This window comes from Clarias gariepinus, chromosome 17 (genome assembly GCF_024256425.1).
Source record: "Clarias gariepinus isolate MV-2021 ecotype Netherlands chromosome 17, CGAR_prim_01v2, whole genome shotgun sequence".
NCBI classification, from domain to species: Eukaryota; Metazoa; Chordata; class Actinopteri; order Siluriformes; family Clariidae; genus Clarias; species Clarias gariepinus.
In genome coordinates, this window is record NC_071116.1 from 9,964,482 (window position 1) to 9,982,342 (window position 17,861).

General features: G+C 37.4%; 1 protein-coding gene across 1 annotated transcript in view; it reads right to left on the reverse strand.

Annotated features, from left to right (window-relative positions):
• grk3 (G protein-coupled receptor kinase 3) overlaps positions 1-11,892 on the reverse strand; it is a 72,146-nt gene extending 60,254 nt beyond the window's left edge. Inside the window, exon 1 of the mRNA XM_053516128.1 lies at positions 9,708-11,892. Within this exon, the coding sequence (XP_053372103.1) occupies positions 9,708-9,820 (113 nt within the window). The 5' untranslated portion in view covers positions 9,821-11,892. The remainder of the gene's footprint in view (positions 1-9,707) is intronic.
• Positions 11,893-17,861: the final 5,969 nt, after the last annotated feature.

The window sequence follows — 17,861 nt, forward strand, 5'->3', positions numbered from 1 at the left end:
TAGTCATAGCACTTGTTTATCTTATCGCAATCGTAAATCGCAATTTTGACCTTAATAATCGCAATGTGACAATTTCCCCAAATCATGCAGCCCCATTATGTACCAATGACAATCTCCCATATTTACCAAAATCAGATCAGATCATATCTCCCAAATAAAAAAAACATGGAGACATGGATTAAGGTCTGAGAAGACCACGGTTGTATGTTTGATCCAGAAACAACAGCACATCATCCGGAAAAACTACCATATCCACAATAAAGCAGGGTGGTGGCATCATCATTCTTTGAGGCCGTTTTTCTTTAGCTGAGTCTTCAGTCAAAGTGGAGTTAATTATGTTGAGATCTAAATACCACTCAATTTAGCTCAAAACCTTCAGGCATCTGATAAAATGTTAAAAGTAAAAAAGTATTACACAAAATGATGGCTTCACCATAAGAAGGTTACAGTTATGGAATGGCCTAGACAGAGCTTAGACCTAAATCCAATCAAAAATCTGTAGGAAGAAGAGGACCTGAAAAGTTCTGTAATTATTTATCATAAGTTTTATTTTTACATCACAGATGGCATTTTAATAAGAGTGTGTAGATTTTCATTGCCAAGAATACATCAGAAGCCATGCAGGATGATTTGCCTAGCCTCCCATGTATGGCACACACTACTCATTTAGTGATTAATAAGGAAACACTAACAAGAAGCATGATATGATGCTATAAATACTGGCATCTTTAATGTTGGATAATTCAGACACTTGCCTTAAGCATAGTAACTAAGAATACATCCAAAAGCAACTCAAACAGTCTACTAGAAGGTTGAGACCTGCTGGAGTAATAAATACTATATGCGTCAGTCTACAAAAACATCTGATGGCTTACACAGGAGACTTTGACATTCCAAATCTCTCTGCTACAATAATAAGGCTGCAACTATCAACCACTTTATTTGTTTCAATAATTGATAGATTTGACTAATAACTGACTATCCCGATAAGCCAAATTTAAGACTGATGGCTAAGCTTGAGGTTGATTCTGGCAGGTGATGTACATTGGGCAGGCAAGGCAGGTATACCGCTCACCCGTTTGTTACTGTAATTTTGTTCGAGAAAACAACGTTATTCTCAATCGATTAATTAGGAGGTCAATTCCCCTGATGCTACAGCTCCTGTACCTGTTTGTTCTGCTGTCACAATAAGGGTGTAGTGACAATCGCACAAACACTGCAGAGACAGACACATTCTCGCCTTCAACAGGCTGTGTCAAAAGGGCTACACAGAGAGAGAGAGAGAGAGAGAGAGAGAGAGAGAGAGAGAAAGCAAGATGGCCCCGGCCGATTTTCTCAATTGCCAGGGGCAGAAGACCTGTACCAAAAATCACTGTTTGCTAGTTCTGCAGACAACGCATTTGAAAATTTGAAAATGACAGGGACATTCCTATGTGAACAAGCCATCTCAAGATCCTCAAATTAATTTGGAGACCAGAAGTATCTGACAGCATAATATTGATTCTCATTAAGGTATTTGTGCTTTAACATAGCTCATTTGTTAGGATTCCACTTTTAGAAATACATAATCCTACGAACTAATTAAGGAGGCTTTATCATCTTATTTTCTGTGAAGCTTTTAAAGAATAGCTATTTTTATTTTTATAAATATTGAATTAAACAAATTATACTCAAATAGAGCACTTCTAATGAAAATCCCTAAATGAATGAGCTTTACTTTTAAAGCCATTGAGATTTAACCCGTGGTTCTCAAAGTGTGGGGCGCGCCCCACTAGTGGGGAATGGCGCAGTGAACGGGAGGGAATTAGTGGAAAATAATAGGAAAGTACCTATTCTAATTCCTGCTTTTCTTTATTGACAAAGATCCGAAACTCGAAACTAAACAATCACACGCAAAGAAATGGATCATTAATACAAGTAAATTAAAATAACATCAGAGAAAAAGTGGAACCATAGTGCAACAATAACGGTTTAACGTCGGCATGTTAATTGCAGAGGAACAATATATAAAGAAACATTCAGTATTATAAATGTAATTTCATATATGTAATACATTTTATATATGTAATTTCCAATGTCTATGCTGATGTTTCTGTATTTTTGTAAAAAAAATATTTTATCAGGCAGTTCAGTGTGAACACAGCCACAAACTATAAGAGGGTGTATATACTTAATCTACCACATATAAGATTTAAATTTGTTTTGGTTTTAGGTAGGGATGCACCGAAATTTCGGCCGCCGAAAATTTTCGGCCGAAATAGCATTATCGGTTTCGGCCGAAACGTAAGAAAGCGCCGAAAATAAAAGCCGAAATTGTCGCCACGCCTCTCCCATCCTCCCGTCTCGTTCGCGCTGTCATTACGCATCAAACACGGAGTATGTCGGCGGTTTGGAAGCACTTCAAAGTTTCAGATGAGGACAGCAAAGTTGCAATATGCAACATTTTTTTAATATAAACAAAAAGAAAATATTTTAAACATGTTTTTTAATGAAGCCATTTTCGGTTTCGGTATCGGTTTTCGGCCAAGTGCATCCAAAAATTTCGGTTTCGTTTTCGGCCCAGAATTTTCATTTCGGTGCATCCCTAATTTTAGGTCATGTTAATGGTGGAATAAGTTCAGAAGTTATTATTGTCTCTTAAAAAAAATAAGTGAAGTGAAGTGAAGTCTTTTTATATCTATTGTATGTTGCACATGTTGCTCTTGTTGGTATCTACCAAAACCTCCACTGTGTGTAAACCTTAGATTTGCCAAGAGTTTTTAAAAAAAAAACCTGAACAAATTTAAGACCTAGTTCACTGTTAAAATAAAGATGATTGCAAGGGTGTGAAGTGGAGGCAAGCCAGTCGATGCAGATTTCACGAATAGAATCATGTAAATCCAGCTTGTCTTGTAAGGGTGGCTGAGCTATTGGTCTTTTGTACACAGATGCTAGTTGTACACAGATGCGTCTACTTATGCAAGAGGATAACACTAATATATATGTTTTTAAAAAGAATCAAACATGGCAAACTCTGCAACACGCCGGTTGTGGAGCAGTCTCTCACTAAACATAAAGTTGTTTTTTGATCCTTCAGGTGCTGAACAAAAGGGAAGATCAATATCGTTCTACGCTTTTTTTTTGTTGGTGTGCGGCATTTTTGTGATGATCCCTAAATCATTTGTTGCGTTGTAGAGAATAATGGTGTTTATGCCTTTAGACATGTATAATTTGAGGCGGATGTAGCTTAAAGACAATGTAGAGAGGAATTATATGTGGGTATCTTATTTGCAGGTTTATTTACGCAGCTATTAAATTCAGAAATGCGAATATAAAACTAACTTTGCCGGTGTTATGCGCTGAGATGCCTTCTGCTATCAAATATTGTATTAGAATAAATTAATAGGTTGATGGTTTACAAATTACATGAGACAAAAAAATATGATACGCAATATGAAAATAAATATGTTGTATATGAAAAAATAGAAATATTAATAATTTTTTGTTTTATAATAAAATTTGTTTCGGCATATTTTATCATAAACGATATTTATTTTTATAATATATAATTGTGTATTTGCATATTCATGACAAACCCCTAAAAAATAAATGTGCCACAAAATAAACATACAAGAATTTTTATTAATGGTCTTAATGGCTGTCACGTGCCTAGGGTTCATTATAATAGTAATATTATATTTGATAATAATAAACCTATGAATTTATGTTCTAATATAATATTTGATAGCGATTATGTAGGGGGATGGTGGGGCAGAGGAGAGACCCGTGTGTGTTTTTTGTCTTAAACCGCTGGCCGGAGACAGCATGAGACCTAACAAAGTAAGAAGACACTTAGAGACAACACACCCCAGTCACGTTAATAAGCATAAGTGACGAAGTAAGCCTGTTATAACAATTGCACGTGTATTTTATCTGTTTTGAACTTGGTGTTATTTGATCTTATTGGAAATTGATATTTCAATAAATAGTAAACTTGGCCGATTTTGTTATCATTTTGTTGACAAGTGGGGCTTGAAAATTCACCCACCCTCTTAAGTGGGGAATGACAGAAAATGTTTGAGATCTACTGGATTAATTCTTTAAAAGAAACCCAACACCACCACTTAAATAAAGGCTAGGTTGCCAAATGTCATGTGGTACCTCATCACCGAACGGATCACGTGGAACGTTGGCGGGCAATCACAGCAACTCAAGGTGCCTAACTGTCAAACCGCATAGGTGAGATAGGGGTAATACCGTTTGATTTATAACATGTACCACCACCATTTATTAAAAATAAAGCTTTTTTCCTTTTTCTATTTAAAATAGGCAAAGTATTATTTAATTGTACAGCTACACACAACGCACAGTGGAACCTCGGATTACGAGCATAATTTGTTCCGGAGGCAGGCTCGTATTCCAAAACACTCGTAAGCCAAATTAAATTTTCCCATTAGAAATAAACTCAAATTATTCGTTCTACAGCCCCCAAAAAAATAAATACATAAAAATAATTAATACAAAATATAAAGTAAAAAAAAATTAACCTGCACTTTACCTTAAAAAAAAAAAAGTAAAAATTTCTCGACAGATAAGTGTTTCCGTTTATGCACGCAGGCACTGTGTGTGGGTTTGTGTTAACACATTAACAGAGAGACTGTTTTATTGGAAACATTAGCAAAAAACATTGCTAGTCACATTCGCGTATATTAACGGAATCACTGCTGTAAAGTAAAAAAAAAAGAAAAAAAAATTTTCCTGCTCGTTAGCTTTGAAAAGAATCGCGACAGAGCTGAGTTTCTTTGTAAGGCAGAGAGTGTGCGTCTGTATGTGTGTGCAAAGCCGAGAGGAGGAGGGGCTGTAAAGGCAAGAGTGAGTGAGCACAAATTGCGCTTCCCAAACACACACACACTCTGCCTTACACAGAAGCTCTGCTCTGTCACGATTGTTTTCAAAGGTAAAGTGAAAAATGACAGGTATGTTTTACACACAGATGTGGTCACAGTGTTATAGTAAACAATACATGCGTGCACGGATGTTGACTAAACCAGTAAGAGACAGGCACTAAGACCCAGCAGAGATCACCTACAATTCCGCAGCGCAAGAGAGAGAAAAACCATTGGCTCAGTTGTGATCACGTGACTCTCGGCATCAAAACCAGAAGCGCATGCGTGATACATGATACTTGGTGCTCGTAAAGCAAGACAATGCTCGCTTTTCATACTCGTAAACCGTGTTACTCGTAATCCGAGGTTCCACTGTATTGATTTTCTCAGGGCCCTCCTCTTAGACACGCAACCACATTTGCAGGACTACAATCTCATCAGGAGCATGACTTCAGTCGGTGACAGAAATGGTCAACAACACACGTTTTTATTTTGTGAATAGTGTTATCCAGACAGTTGCCAGTGGGAACACCCCTTTTAAAAAACAAATGCAGCAACCCTTAATCCTCTCATAGACCATCTCCTCTGCTGCGTATACCTGTCTGCACATGAGTACTGGCAAGCATGTGATGGTACAGCAAGGCTGCATTCAATAATGACAGCATTCGTAAACATAAGTCATTTCAACCATCTTACACACACAACCGTTTCACATTTGTTCTTGTTACTGAACATAGCCCTAGTGTGCTAACACATGATCCTCTCTCTACATAGTGAATACATGCCCAGCGCTATGATACCTGATAGGCATGAGCTAGTTTAGCTGGCTAGCTAGTCAAAGTTACGGCTTTTCCCCCCCCTCACTTCATGCCCATTCAAATCCTGTGTCCTCCACATTAGATACCACTGGTATGGAGACTGAGTTGACCAGCGAAAGTTCTCAGGTCATTGACTCAGTATTCGGTAATCATTATCAAATAGTGATAGTGTGTGAGTGCGTGTGAGAGTGGCACTCCATAAAGAGTGCATTCTGCCTTGTGCCCCAAGTCTCCTGGGTTGAAAACCAGGAATTACATGTGATTTACATATACAAGAGCCATACCAAAATCAACACTTTAAGCTTTTTTTTTTTTTTTTTTTTTTTTTTTACAGTGGGCAAGAGCCAGCCAATCATGATAAGTGGATGATTGGATGAAAGTGATATTTAGTAATGAATTACGAATATGTGATGGCCAAGGAGATGAACTTTAAAAACATATAAGGATAAAAGTTTTTTGTTCTAGCAATCAAATTTAGATTGCATGTCAGGTAAAGGACCAGGAGGGATGGTAGTCATTACACCAGTGTCACACAGGTGTACATTGGCATTTTGGACTTACTTTATTCCATCAAAAAAAATTAAAATAAAAAAAAACAGATCTGGAATAAAAATATTTTCCAGCAATGTCATGCATCTTGCCACCGAGAACAACAGTGTGATAACTTTATTTGGCTTTCCTGAAAAGAAAGAAAAAAGATGAACATGCTGACCAATGAGTCCAGATCACAATCTGTTTACACAATGGTCCATGACAAGTCTCAATCCCACAAAGCTGATCTGTCAACTGCTGTTCAACAAAGATGGAACCAGCTTGATTAGTAAAGTCTATGCCTCAGTGATATTCAGGCAGTCATAAAAGCTCAAACAGCAACAACAAAGTACAAATTGTGGTTTGTTTTATGGTTGTAGATTATTCCTTATGCTATTCCTCAGCACTATGCCATTTCATAATTCTTTTTTTCTACTTGATGTGTAAAAATATTACATTAATTTCAATATTTTTTTATTGATGTGCACCGGATGTCCAATAAAAAAACTATTTTAAAAAATTAAAGATTTACTACGCTGTTTTAGAGCCCTAATGCCAGTAACATTATTCCAGAGTGCGGTTGTTTAACCAATATGCAAGCTAACATTAGACTCAATGAACAACAGGTTAACACTACGTCCAAAGTGTGAATAAATTTGGTTTGTTTGCTAACACTGTCCACCCAATGACAAACTTTGACACTGAACATTTCTGATAGAACTGAACAATTTGATTTAAAAAATAAATAAATTTAAAAAAGATTATTGATATACTGCAATAATTTAAACTGTAGTAAACATTATATAAACATTATATAACGAAAAAAAAATTCTGATGTATTTACCTAGGCTAACGCCAAATAATAGCACAAATTCTGTACATTCTGAGTACGTTTGGGGGGAGGGTTGTGTTTTAAAAATAAAGATTTAAATTATTGACAAACTAAAATTCCTGACTACGCATATATAACCTGTAAACAAAAAATTTAAAGACGACAGATTTCTGCAATTAAATAATTGCACAGGTCCATACTGTGATTTTAAATTTAAAATCGCAAAAGGCTGCATGGTAACGTCAGGTATCATACAAACAGTTGAAAATTTATGTAAAGTTTGTAGTAGTTTTCAGGATCCTTGCTGTATTTCCCCACAGGTAGGTTTTCTGGCTATGCTAAATTGCGCTTAGTTGTGAATATGATTTGTTGATGTCAGCATCATGCCCTGCGATGCACGCCGAAACTCTTTTACTCTCAACATTTACATTTAGGCATTTGGCAGACGCTCTTATCCAGAGCGACTTACATTTTTATCTCATTATACATCTGAGCAGTTGAGGGTTAAGGGCCTTGCTCAAGGGCCCAACAGTGGCAACTTGGTGGTTGTGGGGTTTGAACCTGGGATTTTCCGAACCGTAGTCCAATGCCTTAACCACTGAGCTACCCCTGGCCCCAGGCTCTCAACACTCATGTATGACATTTTGTTGAAAGTACAACAACATATATTGTTATATAGACGACACATAATATTGTTTAACATTATGCAAACCTCTCAAATATACACATCAGTACTTAAAGTAATATATTTAACAATTAAACAGGTTATTCATTATTATGATTGGGAACTTACCTCGGAAGTGAAAACTCTGAGATCAAACTGAAATAATTTTGTACCACCGAAAATAAAAGGGGGTTAAAAAGAAAACCATGGATGCCTCCATGCATGTAAGTAGCAACTACTTATGAGAAGCACTGAATACTTCCCTCTTCAAATCAAAAAACTGTATAGACAAGGGTAGGAAATTAACAAATGCCCATGTCTGTTGATTGAGCTAAAGCTTAGAGTACCTGTGTAAAAAGCATTAATCTAAATAGCATAATTATTTTGGCAAACCCCATAGCATGCATCATGAGATGTCAGATAAGAGCCATGAGCTTCATCTAGATGTTCGCTCTGGTGAGGTCAAACTATATGGAGTAAAGCTCTACCTGTACAGATTTTGTGCTCTGTAATTTCTTCTCTACTTTACAGAAAGTCACTAGCACATTTTTTAAATTGCCAAAACCCGGTTCAAATAGAAATTGTGACTTTTACATTAAGGCGTTTAAATTAATTTAATACAAGTTTAGTACTTTAGTAAAAATTTTTTAGCTACTAAAAACACATCAGACGACTTCTAAATCTAAAAATAAATAAAAAAAATCAACTGCCCTTTAGCATTTGTACCTAAATGATTCTCAACCGTACTATTCAGTCTGTGTGAAATTTTAACCACTTCCTTTTAAGGGCACGCCAGTTTTGACAGAAATGTTGTTCTTATGTTCGCTTCAATGGACTTACAAGCAACTGTAAAATTAATAAATTATTGATGCATGGGTAGAGGTAGATTAGTGATCATAGACGTGGGCTATAAATTAGTCATTTAAGGTTTAAAATCCTAATACTGCAAAGTCAAAACTGTTGGGCCCCAGAGTGAGACACTGGTTCATTCTGTTCATTACTGTGTATTACGGATGCACAGTATTCAACTTTCCCCCCCTCCAAGCCCACTCTCACTCACTCATCTTCTATACCTCTTTATCCTGTATTCAGGGTCGCGGGGACCTGAAGCCTATCCCAGGAGGCTTAGGTCACGAGGCACACACTCACACACATTCACACAGTACAGGCACTTTGAGAATGTAATCTACATGTCTTTGGACTGTGGGAGAAAACCAGAGTACCCAGAGGAAACCCACCAAGCACAGGGAGAACATACAAACTCCATGCACAGAGATGGGAATCGAACACGGACCCTGGAGGTGCAAGGCGACAGTGCTAACCACTACACCACCGTGCCGCCACCCCTCCAAGCTGAGATGCACAAATTTTCATGCTGTACATCTGGATGTATGACAACAATAAAGGTTTTCTGGGATGTTTTGAAACTTTTCTTTTAAAAAAAAAAAAAAAAAAAAAAAAAGAGGATACAAAAAGAGGATTTGTACTTTAACCACATCAATTTGTGTCATGGGTAAATTAGAATTAGCGTAGCATTATAGACTGATTTGAATGGCAATATTAATGAATTAACTAAATATGGACTACACCCTAGGGTAAGGTTTTAATCTACAAGTGATGTATAAAAACTACTGGGAAAATAACAGGACTGTTCACAAGCACCATGAACCACTGGGCCAAAAATGACATGACATGTGGATGAGTGAGCACAAAAACTGACTTATTAAAGAGAGAGAGAGAGAGAGAGAGAGAGAGAGCGAGAGAGAAATAATGGTTTATAAGCTGCCTTAGGCTTTCTCTCTTCTCCTTAATATACGTATACATGCAGTAACAGCCTAATTGTAACGTAACAGGTTGAATGATCTGCTTATTGTAGTGTGATCCTGAGATTAACGATGCCATCTGACATGTCAGAGCCTATAGTGAAACAGCGAAAAAGTAGGAAAAACAGAAGTAGACTAGTCACTGTGCGTAAATGTCTACTTGGTCTCCCTTACCTGGGTTCCGGGAGAATGATTTTCTTGCTTGCTCGGGCCGCTGGAGTCGACTTGCTCTTCTCCATCGCCATCAAATAGCTGACATCGGCGAGAACTGCCTCTAGGTCCGCCATCTTCAACCGTGGCTCAATCGAATCGATGTAGAAACAGCCGCGGGAATGTTACAGGGACAAAGAAATCGCCAAAGACAGCGGGGTGATCAGGACAAAACCAGCAGTACGATAGTAGTGCGAGAGTCCCGGGCGAGCATCGATCAAGCTCGTCCGTGTTCTTCCGTTCCTCCGATGCACCGATCCTCAAAAAACAGTCATACTAACAAATAACACAAGATTCATGCGAAGAGAGGAAAGGGAGTCTCTACTGCGTGCAGGAGTTGCGGTGGCCTTCTAATTGTGTAAAAAAAAAAAAAAAAAAAAAACTGCACCGTGAACGCAAGTGCAATCAATCCAATTCTACCCAGATAGTACAATAATAATTTTATTCAGTTTTTTCCCTGTCGGCCCCCCACCCCTCGCAATGAGCGTATTGCGAAAACCCACCTGCTGGTTGTGCCTGTCAGAATCGAGCCAAACGTAAATTCACACATCAAAATACTGTTAGCTGGCTAATCCAGCTAGCCCGGATAAGCAAGTCGTAAAGCATGCAACGCTCTATAACGTGCGCCTCGCGTTAAAAAAAAATTAAAGACATACAGAATGCGTAAAATAACGCAGACTTTAAAACAATAACAACGATAAGACCCGTAATGTGTGTATATACAAAGAAACGGCACAATAAACCAGATTAAATTTTAAGAATTCATAAAAACGGGCGCCGACTGTGAGCTAGCTAACGCTGTTTTCTTTAAATTTCGACTTTATCAACAACAACAAAAAAAATTCAGCTGAACGCCAGGCTTACTTAACACGCTTCTCTCTCACACTCCCTCTCCGGAGAAGGCGAACCGAAATGGTCGATTTCTAACCGCGGGTTTACCGACCAGAGCTTGTTGACAAGATAAAATAATGGCTATCGACGAGCTAGTTAACACGCTAGCTTACTATATCCGCCTGTGAAAGCTAGCCATACAGGCGTGTGGGCTGGCTGTTTATCTAGATATTTATCACTGACACTTTTGAGGGTTTAACTATATTTCCTTACAGACAGCAGCTCCATCAACACAATCACAAACATCTATCGCTCCTCCATGTTAAACTTGCCAACAGAAAAAGGTTCAGTAGTCACATCCAACTACTAAATGTATAGTTCTATATTCACAATACAGATTAATCTTAAAGAGTGTCAAGCAAATTTAAAATCACAATATCAGTGTCAAAAGCTAACCTTTTACAACTACACCATCCTCGCCCTTGTGCAAATCACTAATTTGAGTAACAAACTGTATACCAAATGTACTGTATTTTGACAGAGCGCTACACAGCGGGAAAAGAACTGTTTTTGTGTTATTGCTTTACGAGTGACTACCTGGTGAAGGATGAGGGGGCGCTCGAAAGGAAATTAGCTTCGATGTTAGCTTTCTCTGCAAATCTAACTAACTGTTAACGCGACTAAATCTCACTTCTAAGAGCTCCCGTTTACTTCCGAATTGGTTGGGTGTCAGTATGTGATATACAGAGCTACAACGGATAAAAACGAAATAAAGAAATGATATCGACTTTAACAAACAAACCTTTTGCAAACCACAAAGCTAACTGTTGCGGAACTTCATTTTTATGGCTAACTTACTTAGCAGGCTATCCAAAAAAACGATAACCGCCACTTAGCTCGCTAGACAGTTAGCTAAACTAAACCCTCATGTCGACGTCGTTAGCCTGCTTCAAGACCAAAATCTCAATTAATAAAACCACAAACTCTGAAAAACATCCAGCTTTTAGTAGAAAGGGAAAAAACTCTTGGTGTTATTATTGCTTCTCATCTTGAAGTCTCCAACTGAGCTGTTAGCGCAACGCATCCGCGTTTGAGTTGCTGAAAAACGCTTCAAACTCTTCACGGTCGTCCAGCATAATCCTCAAAATCCCTCCAATCTCAAACCCTTTAAACACACGGAGTTACTATTTAAAAAGATGCCCTTATATATCTTCGTTCCGAGCAAACTAGACAAGTACTTGACGAAAATCTATATGCTCGGTTATCCGACCAAGCACAGCTCGCTGTGAAGTAGATTTTCTCGTGCTGCAGCAGAAGCTGTTCAGGAGCTGCACTTCCTCTTAGTGTGAACGCGCCGCAAAACACGAACTGGATCCGCGCACAGGAGGCGGGAGTTTAACTTCCGATTCGCACATAGAGTCTCCTAACAGAAACGACTAGCTGTGCCTCAGATCACACGCTTAAAGCAAGTTACATTTTTGAATACACAATATTTTATTGAGATCTACACGAGTCTAAATACAACTAAAGTGTATCAAGAGCAAAACCAATTTACTGTTTCTAAACTGATTCTTTTTCACTTAGTTGTGATGAATTCGGTTTTACGGCCAATTTCTGTTATTACAGCGTGTGTATGTATGTTTGAAAATATAGTGTTTAAAACCTACAGCCTCCACCTTTGCCCAGTGGGTATTGTGGATTTTGGTTGCATAGCCCCCTCTGATGGTTGATTCGCAGAAGTGCATGGTGTTATTTAGCATCCACGCAGGAGTCTATGGCCAAAACATGTTATTCGGGTTAAAAGTGTTTCCCTTAGGTGTAAAAAAAAAAAAAAAAAAAAAAAGTAAATTTTCAAGTAGAATCATTTAACACCATTTTCATAAAATCTAATGCTTTTTATTTCCAGATTCATGCTTCATTTGCTTTATGTATTCACATTTATACTTTGATCAGATAAAAAGAAACACATTTGCTGAATACAATTTCATGCCCTTTTATGTAGTGTCCATAACTTTTTTAAATTCAAAGCTCGGTTCTGATTTAATGTTAATCAGCTTTCACAGTGCTGGTTGTCTTTAAAGATACATTGTGAGTAGCTGAACAAATGGAAAACTCTTAATTACAATAACACACAGTTATGTACACAAGGACAAACCACTTTTCAAGTCAATATCAAGATCAAGTTGTATGGGCTTTACTTGTAGAAAGCATTTCCTCAAAATTTGATGCATGATATTGGATTCTGTAAATGATCATTCTACAAACAACACACAACATTAAAATAGTTAAATACTTTTGCATGTAACTAAAGTATTCAATCATTTAAAAAAAATGTCACAAAACTCACGACACTTATGTTGGTGTTTAACAAAATATATTAAAATAATGCAATAATAATAATAATAAAATAGCCCCCACTCACCCCAAAAAAGGTCTGATTCTAAAATCATTCCTGCATTTGCAATATACTTTTCTTATGTTTGCTTTTTTTCTACTGAAGTGCAAAATCTTGAAGTAGTAAAAAAAAAAAAAAAAAACACTGAAAAACTGTAAAAGTATGTCATTACTTATGACTGCGATTAAAGCATTGACAGAACACATTCCGAAAGTTAACAAGGGGATCAATTTTATTTCTTCAAATTTGAGGACATATGTTGTAGTTCCTGCTGTATTCTGTCAATTCAGTCTGATTCTCCTGAATGAATTAAAAGGAAAAGACACTAACCTACACTTACTTAGTCTCTGTTCATCCTTGGCAAAATAATATGTATATATTGTACAGGATACTATACAGTACATGACCTGAATGGAATGTAAATATGAAATGGAAAATTAATATCCTCTCTTTTCCCTGCATTGCAGCCTTATATCACCCTGAACAAGGCTGATGGTCTGTTTGTAGAACTGTGGATAGAAAAGGCGTGTATCTGGCGCCTTCATTTCTACAGTAGCACTTTTGTCATAGTTGCTGACATCAGCCTGAATTTCAAGGCAAGCAATAATGGAGAAAGAAATATTCAGGGTCACATAGTGAGATAAAGAAGAAGTGTACATATATTGAAACTAATGTTAAAAAGCCTCCCTATTCGAACTTACTTGCTAATGCATAGCTTTTTTGAGCTTGCCACAGGATGCACTTAAAGGCTGTTATGAGTCAATTTCAACATAACACGTGACAGCCAGCAAATATTATGCTGTTGATGTTGTGTTGTCTTTTTCCCACAATGCTTACACAAAATTTTCTTCTTCTTCTTCCTTTGATCATAATTTACTCAAAGTAACTTTAAAAGGCTTGCTTACATCCAGATTAAACTTGAAGGGCCTATACAGGAAAAGATTATAAGGTCATGTACAGTGACTGGTGTGTGGTCATTTACAAGGGCAAGGCTAAAAGAAATAGCTCTTTTTCAGGAACTGTAAATCCAAACAAGCTAAAAGTTGGTACGGTTTATCAGTGTGCCATCTGAATTTTAATGTTGCTGGGTGGGCTTTACTCACTCTCACTCACTCACTCATCTTCTATACCACTTTTTTTCTGTATTCAGGGTCAGGCGGACCTGGAGCCTATCCCAGGGCAGGGTACACCCTGGACAGGGTGACAATCCATCGCAGGGCGAACACACATACAGTACATACACTCACACTTTCATTCACACACTACAGGTAATTTGGGAACACCAATTAGCCTAACCAGCATATCTTTGAACTGTGGGAGGAAACCGGAGTACCCGGAGGAAACCCACCAAGCACGGGGAGAACATGCAAACTCAATGCACACAGAGACTGGCCGGGAATCGAACCCAGCTCCTGGAGGTGCAAGGCGACAGTGCTAACCACTGTACCACCGTGCCGTCCACAGTTCCTAGAAATATACAGATGGTGTCATAGTCTTTTTAACAAGTTTAAGCTTTAACACCATCATTCGGTCTTAAGAATGTTTTTAAGAAACCCTAAATGACCCTGAAAAGAGATAACTTAGACACTTGATTAAGGGGCCCAAACAAAAAAATTAACAGTAGAAAGCCAAGCTATGTTTGTGCACAGCATTTCCACATGCACAATGCAACAAGAGCACATAGGATTTGGAATCAACAGCTGTGTGACCATAAAAAAAACACATTTTAGTGAGGGTTATCAGAAAAATGCTTTATTGTCCGAACAACAGTGTCATGATCTGGGGTCGCAGTTGGTCAGGTCTGAATGTACTGAAGGACCAGGGTATCACATCAATGGATTTTCTTTTTCCTGAGGTCATATTCCAGTCCTCCAATTGTGAAGGAGTGGCTCTGGGTGCACAAGTAATCATTTTCAAACATGGACCGACCACCATATTGCAAGCAATCAAAACCTTAGACGGTCAGACAAAATATTAAAGTGTACAGCGGTGTTTTTTAAAGGGAGGGGCTATAACCTTTTAAAAACTTTATTTTGACAGAGGACTTAAGTGCTTCCCTCTTCCATGTTTTTGAGTGTGTGCAAATTATTGTTGGCTATTTCCGTAAAATAGGAGACAATGAAAACAATTAATTGTTTTAATAATGAAAGCATTTAATGAATATGTCAAATGGTCAAACCACATTTGGGTCAAGTGATATTCCCACTAATATCTGCAAAGTTAAAAGGGTTTTTTATTATTATTACCGTTGTTGTTGTTTTTGATATTCAAAAGCATTCACCAAGACCAGCCACTGAGGCCATATTTCAACAAACAGGACATGAGGCTTTATCCCTAACAGCATACATGTGTCTGGCCAATGGTGACAAAATAAATAAAGTTACAGACCTAGTAGACTGCAAATAATTTACTATGCAATGTGAAAGAAATTTCTGACATCCAAAAATAGCTTCCTAATTTCATGTGTGTATAATAAAGAAATATTTGTCAAATTAAGAAACATTAATGTCAGATTTAATGCCAAAATGAACTCAGAAACAGTACGAGTAAACAGAGGAACAGTCAACAGTAAAATTACAGTCTGGTCGAGACAGAACACAGTGCGGATTCTCTCCAACTCCCTGAAACAGCCTGCAAGAGAGAAAAAAAAAGCAATGAGCACATTACTTTCAGAAACAAATCCCAAGTCAATTCCCCACTTAGCCAGATTAAGGGCTTTAGTCTTATAAAAATGCCAAAACAAATCTTAATGGTTTCCTTCTGTTCATAGTCCGGAAACGCATTTCAGTTGTAGCTCGCTAAAATCATACAGTAGATGTTGACTGGTTAAAAAAATATGCAGTGACTTAGTTAAATTAGCTAGCTAACGAAAGTTGGGAATGAGTCTGTGTTCTTATCTGTGCGCGTGCTGCACTGCACTCAGTCAAGCTACTATATATATTTTTTTTTTTACCAATTTATCTCAAGCACCTGAACACTGTTGATTTCGCGGGGAGTCATGGCCTTTCCCTGTCATAGGTTGCTGGCACGGAGAGAAGCATTTTCTCCTGTGCATTGCAAGAAGATACAGTAACTGGATGCCTGCTCAGACAGACACATGCTAACAGAAGGACTGAATATTTGAAGGTTAAATTATTAAATCTGTCACAAGCTTACCTCCACCATTTATTTACCATTGTAAATACTAATAAGTCTTTATTAAAATGTCTTTAAAGCAATTCATACTTTAAATACTGTACAAATAAGCTGTAAACAGAAAATGTAGCCAATATATAGGCATGATTAGAAAAATATTTTTTCTTGAAATAAAAATCTGTCCTTAAAATTTGCTTTCACCAGAGAGTCCTCCCTTTGCAGAAGTTACATCCTTGAAGACCTTTGGCTTTCTAGCTGTTAATTTGTTGAGGTAATCTGAGCAAATTTCATTCCATGTTTATTGAAGTCTGTCCCACAAGTAATATTGGCACAATGAGCAGTTAATACAAACCATAAGGTCAAGCTGTTCCTCTCATAGCCAGTCGAATACAGATAGAATATCAGCTGATAGATAAATAGTTTCTAAATAGTCCTTGCATATTTTGGACCTGAGTTTTTTAGTTTGTTTTTTAGTCTCCTGTCCTATTGTGGAAGGAGATTGGCACAAATCACAGGGTATGGCCTGGTGTTACAGGTACGTATACAGATTATCTCTGATTTCAGTTCTACCAAAACACACTCAGACCATTACCTTTCCTCCACCAACTTTCCCTGTCCAATGGCGGTTTTCTTTGGCCTATATTAATATTGTCCTTTTATTGGCCAGTTATTTTTTGCAACATGAAATCAGCATGATGTTAAGGTCGTATTTTTGTGGGTATGATTCAATGAAGCTGCCAGTTGCGGTTCTAGGAGACCTTTGTTCCTCAAACTAGAGACACTGGGGTACTTCTACTCTTGTTTAAATATGCACCTGAGCCTCCGTTTGTGCTGTTCCATTTAGCTAAATTATCATTTAAAGAAATTAAATGAAATAAATGAGGATAAAGAAACTTTTTCTTATGATCTACTTAAACTATACATGATCCATTTTATGCTATTTGTTCTAGGCCTACTACAAACTAAAATAGATATTTTAAAAAACATTTTTCTCTCCCTGATCCAAAAAAATAAATAAATCTTTGTCCACATGAAAATACAAAAATATGCCCTCAAAGCATTCCAAACCAGCAGGCAGCAATATAACCCTGACCATAAAGCCAGGCAGGCCAACACGTCACCACACGTCAACATTGAAAGTGGAGTTTCTAAATATCCTCGCTCTGGAAGGGGTTTTCCAAAAAGCTATTTCGCCTGAAAAAGCCATGTCCAGTTTAGTACTGTAGGTTCTGCTCTAATAAAGATTTTATATTAAAACCATATTAAAATCCAGGTATTATATTTTACCAAGCTTCATATGACCTGGAGAAATCCTAAGCACACTTTAACAGTTTCTCATTTAGTAAAGGCTTTAACCTTGGGTTTTGCTCACTGGTTAGAATATTCATATCAATTAAATAATTCTGTGTGCAGATCAATAATTTCTACTTCAGTAAAAGCGTGTGTGGGTTCATTCAGTGGGTAGAATTTGTACTGTCTGCCTAAGTCGCCTTGAGTTTGTTGTTTGTGTTTGGATGCATCCGTGTGTGGGTATGTGTACTGAACGCTGCGTTTCCTGGGTATATTACATATAAAATCTTTGGAAACATCTTAAATTTAGTAACAACACCATGCTGAACTATAAGACACAGAAAACCCAAGACTCAATAACACACTAACACACAACATTCTTAGACCAGCACTGTTCAACAAGAATCAAGCACAGTCTGACTGTGGAGAAGTATGCACAAAATGCCAAATTTATGCAAAAATTACAG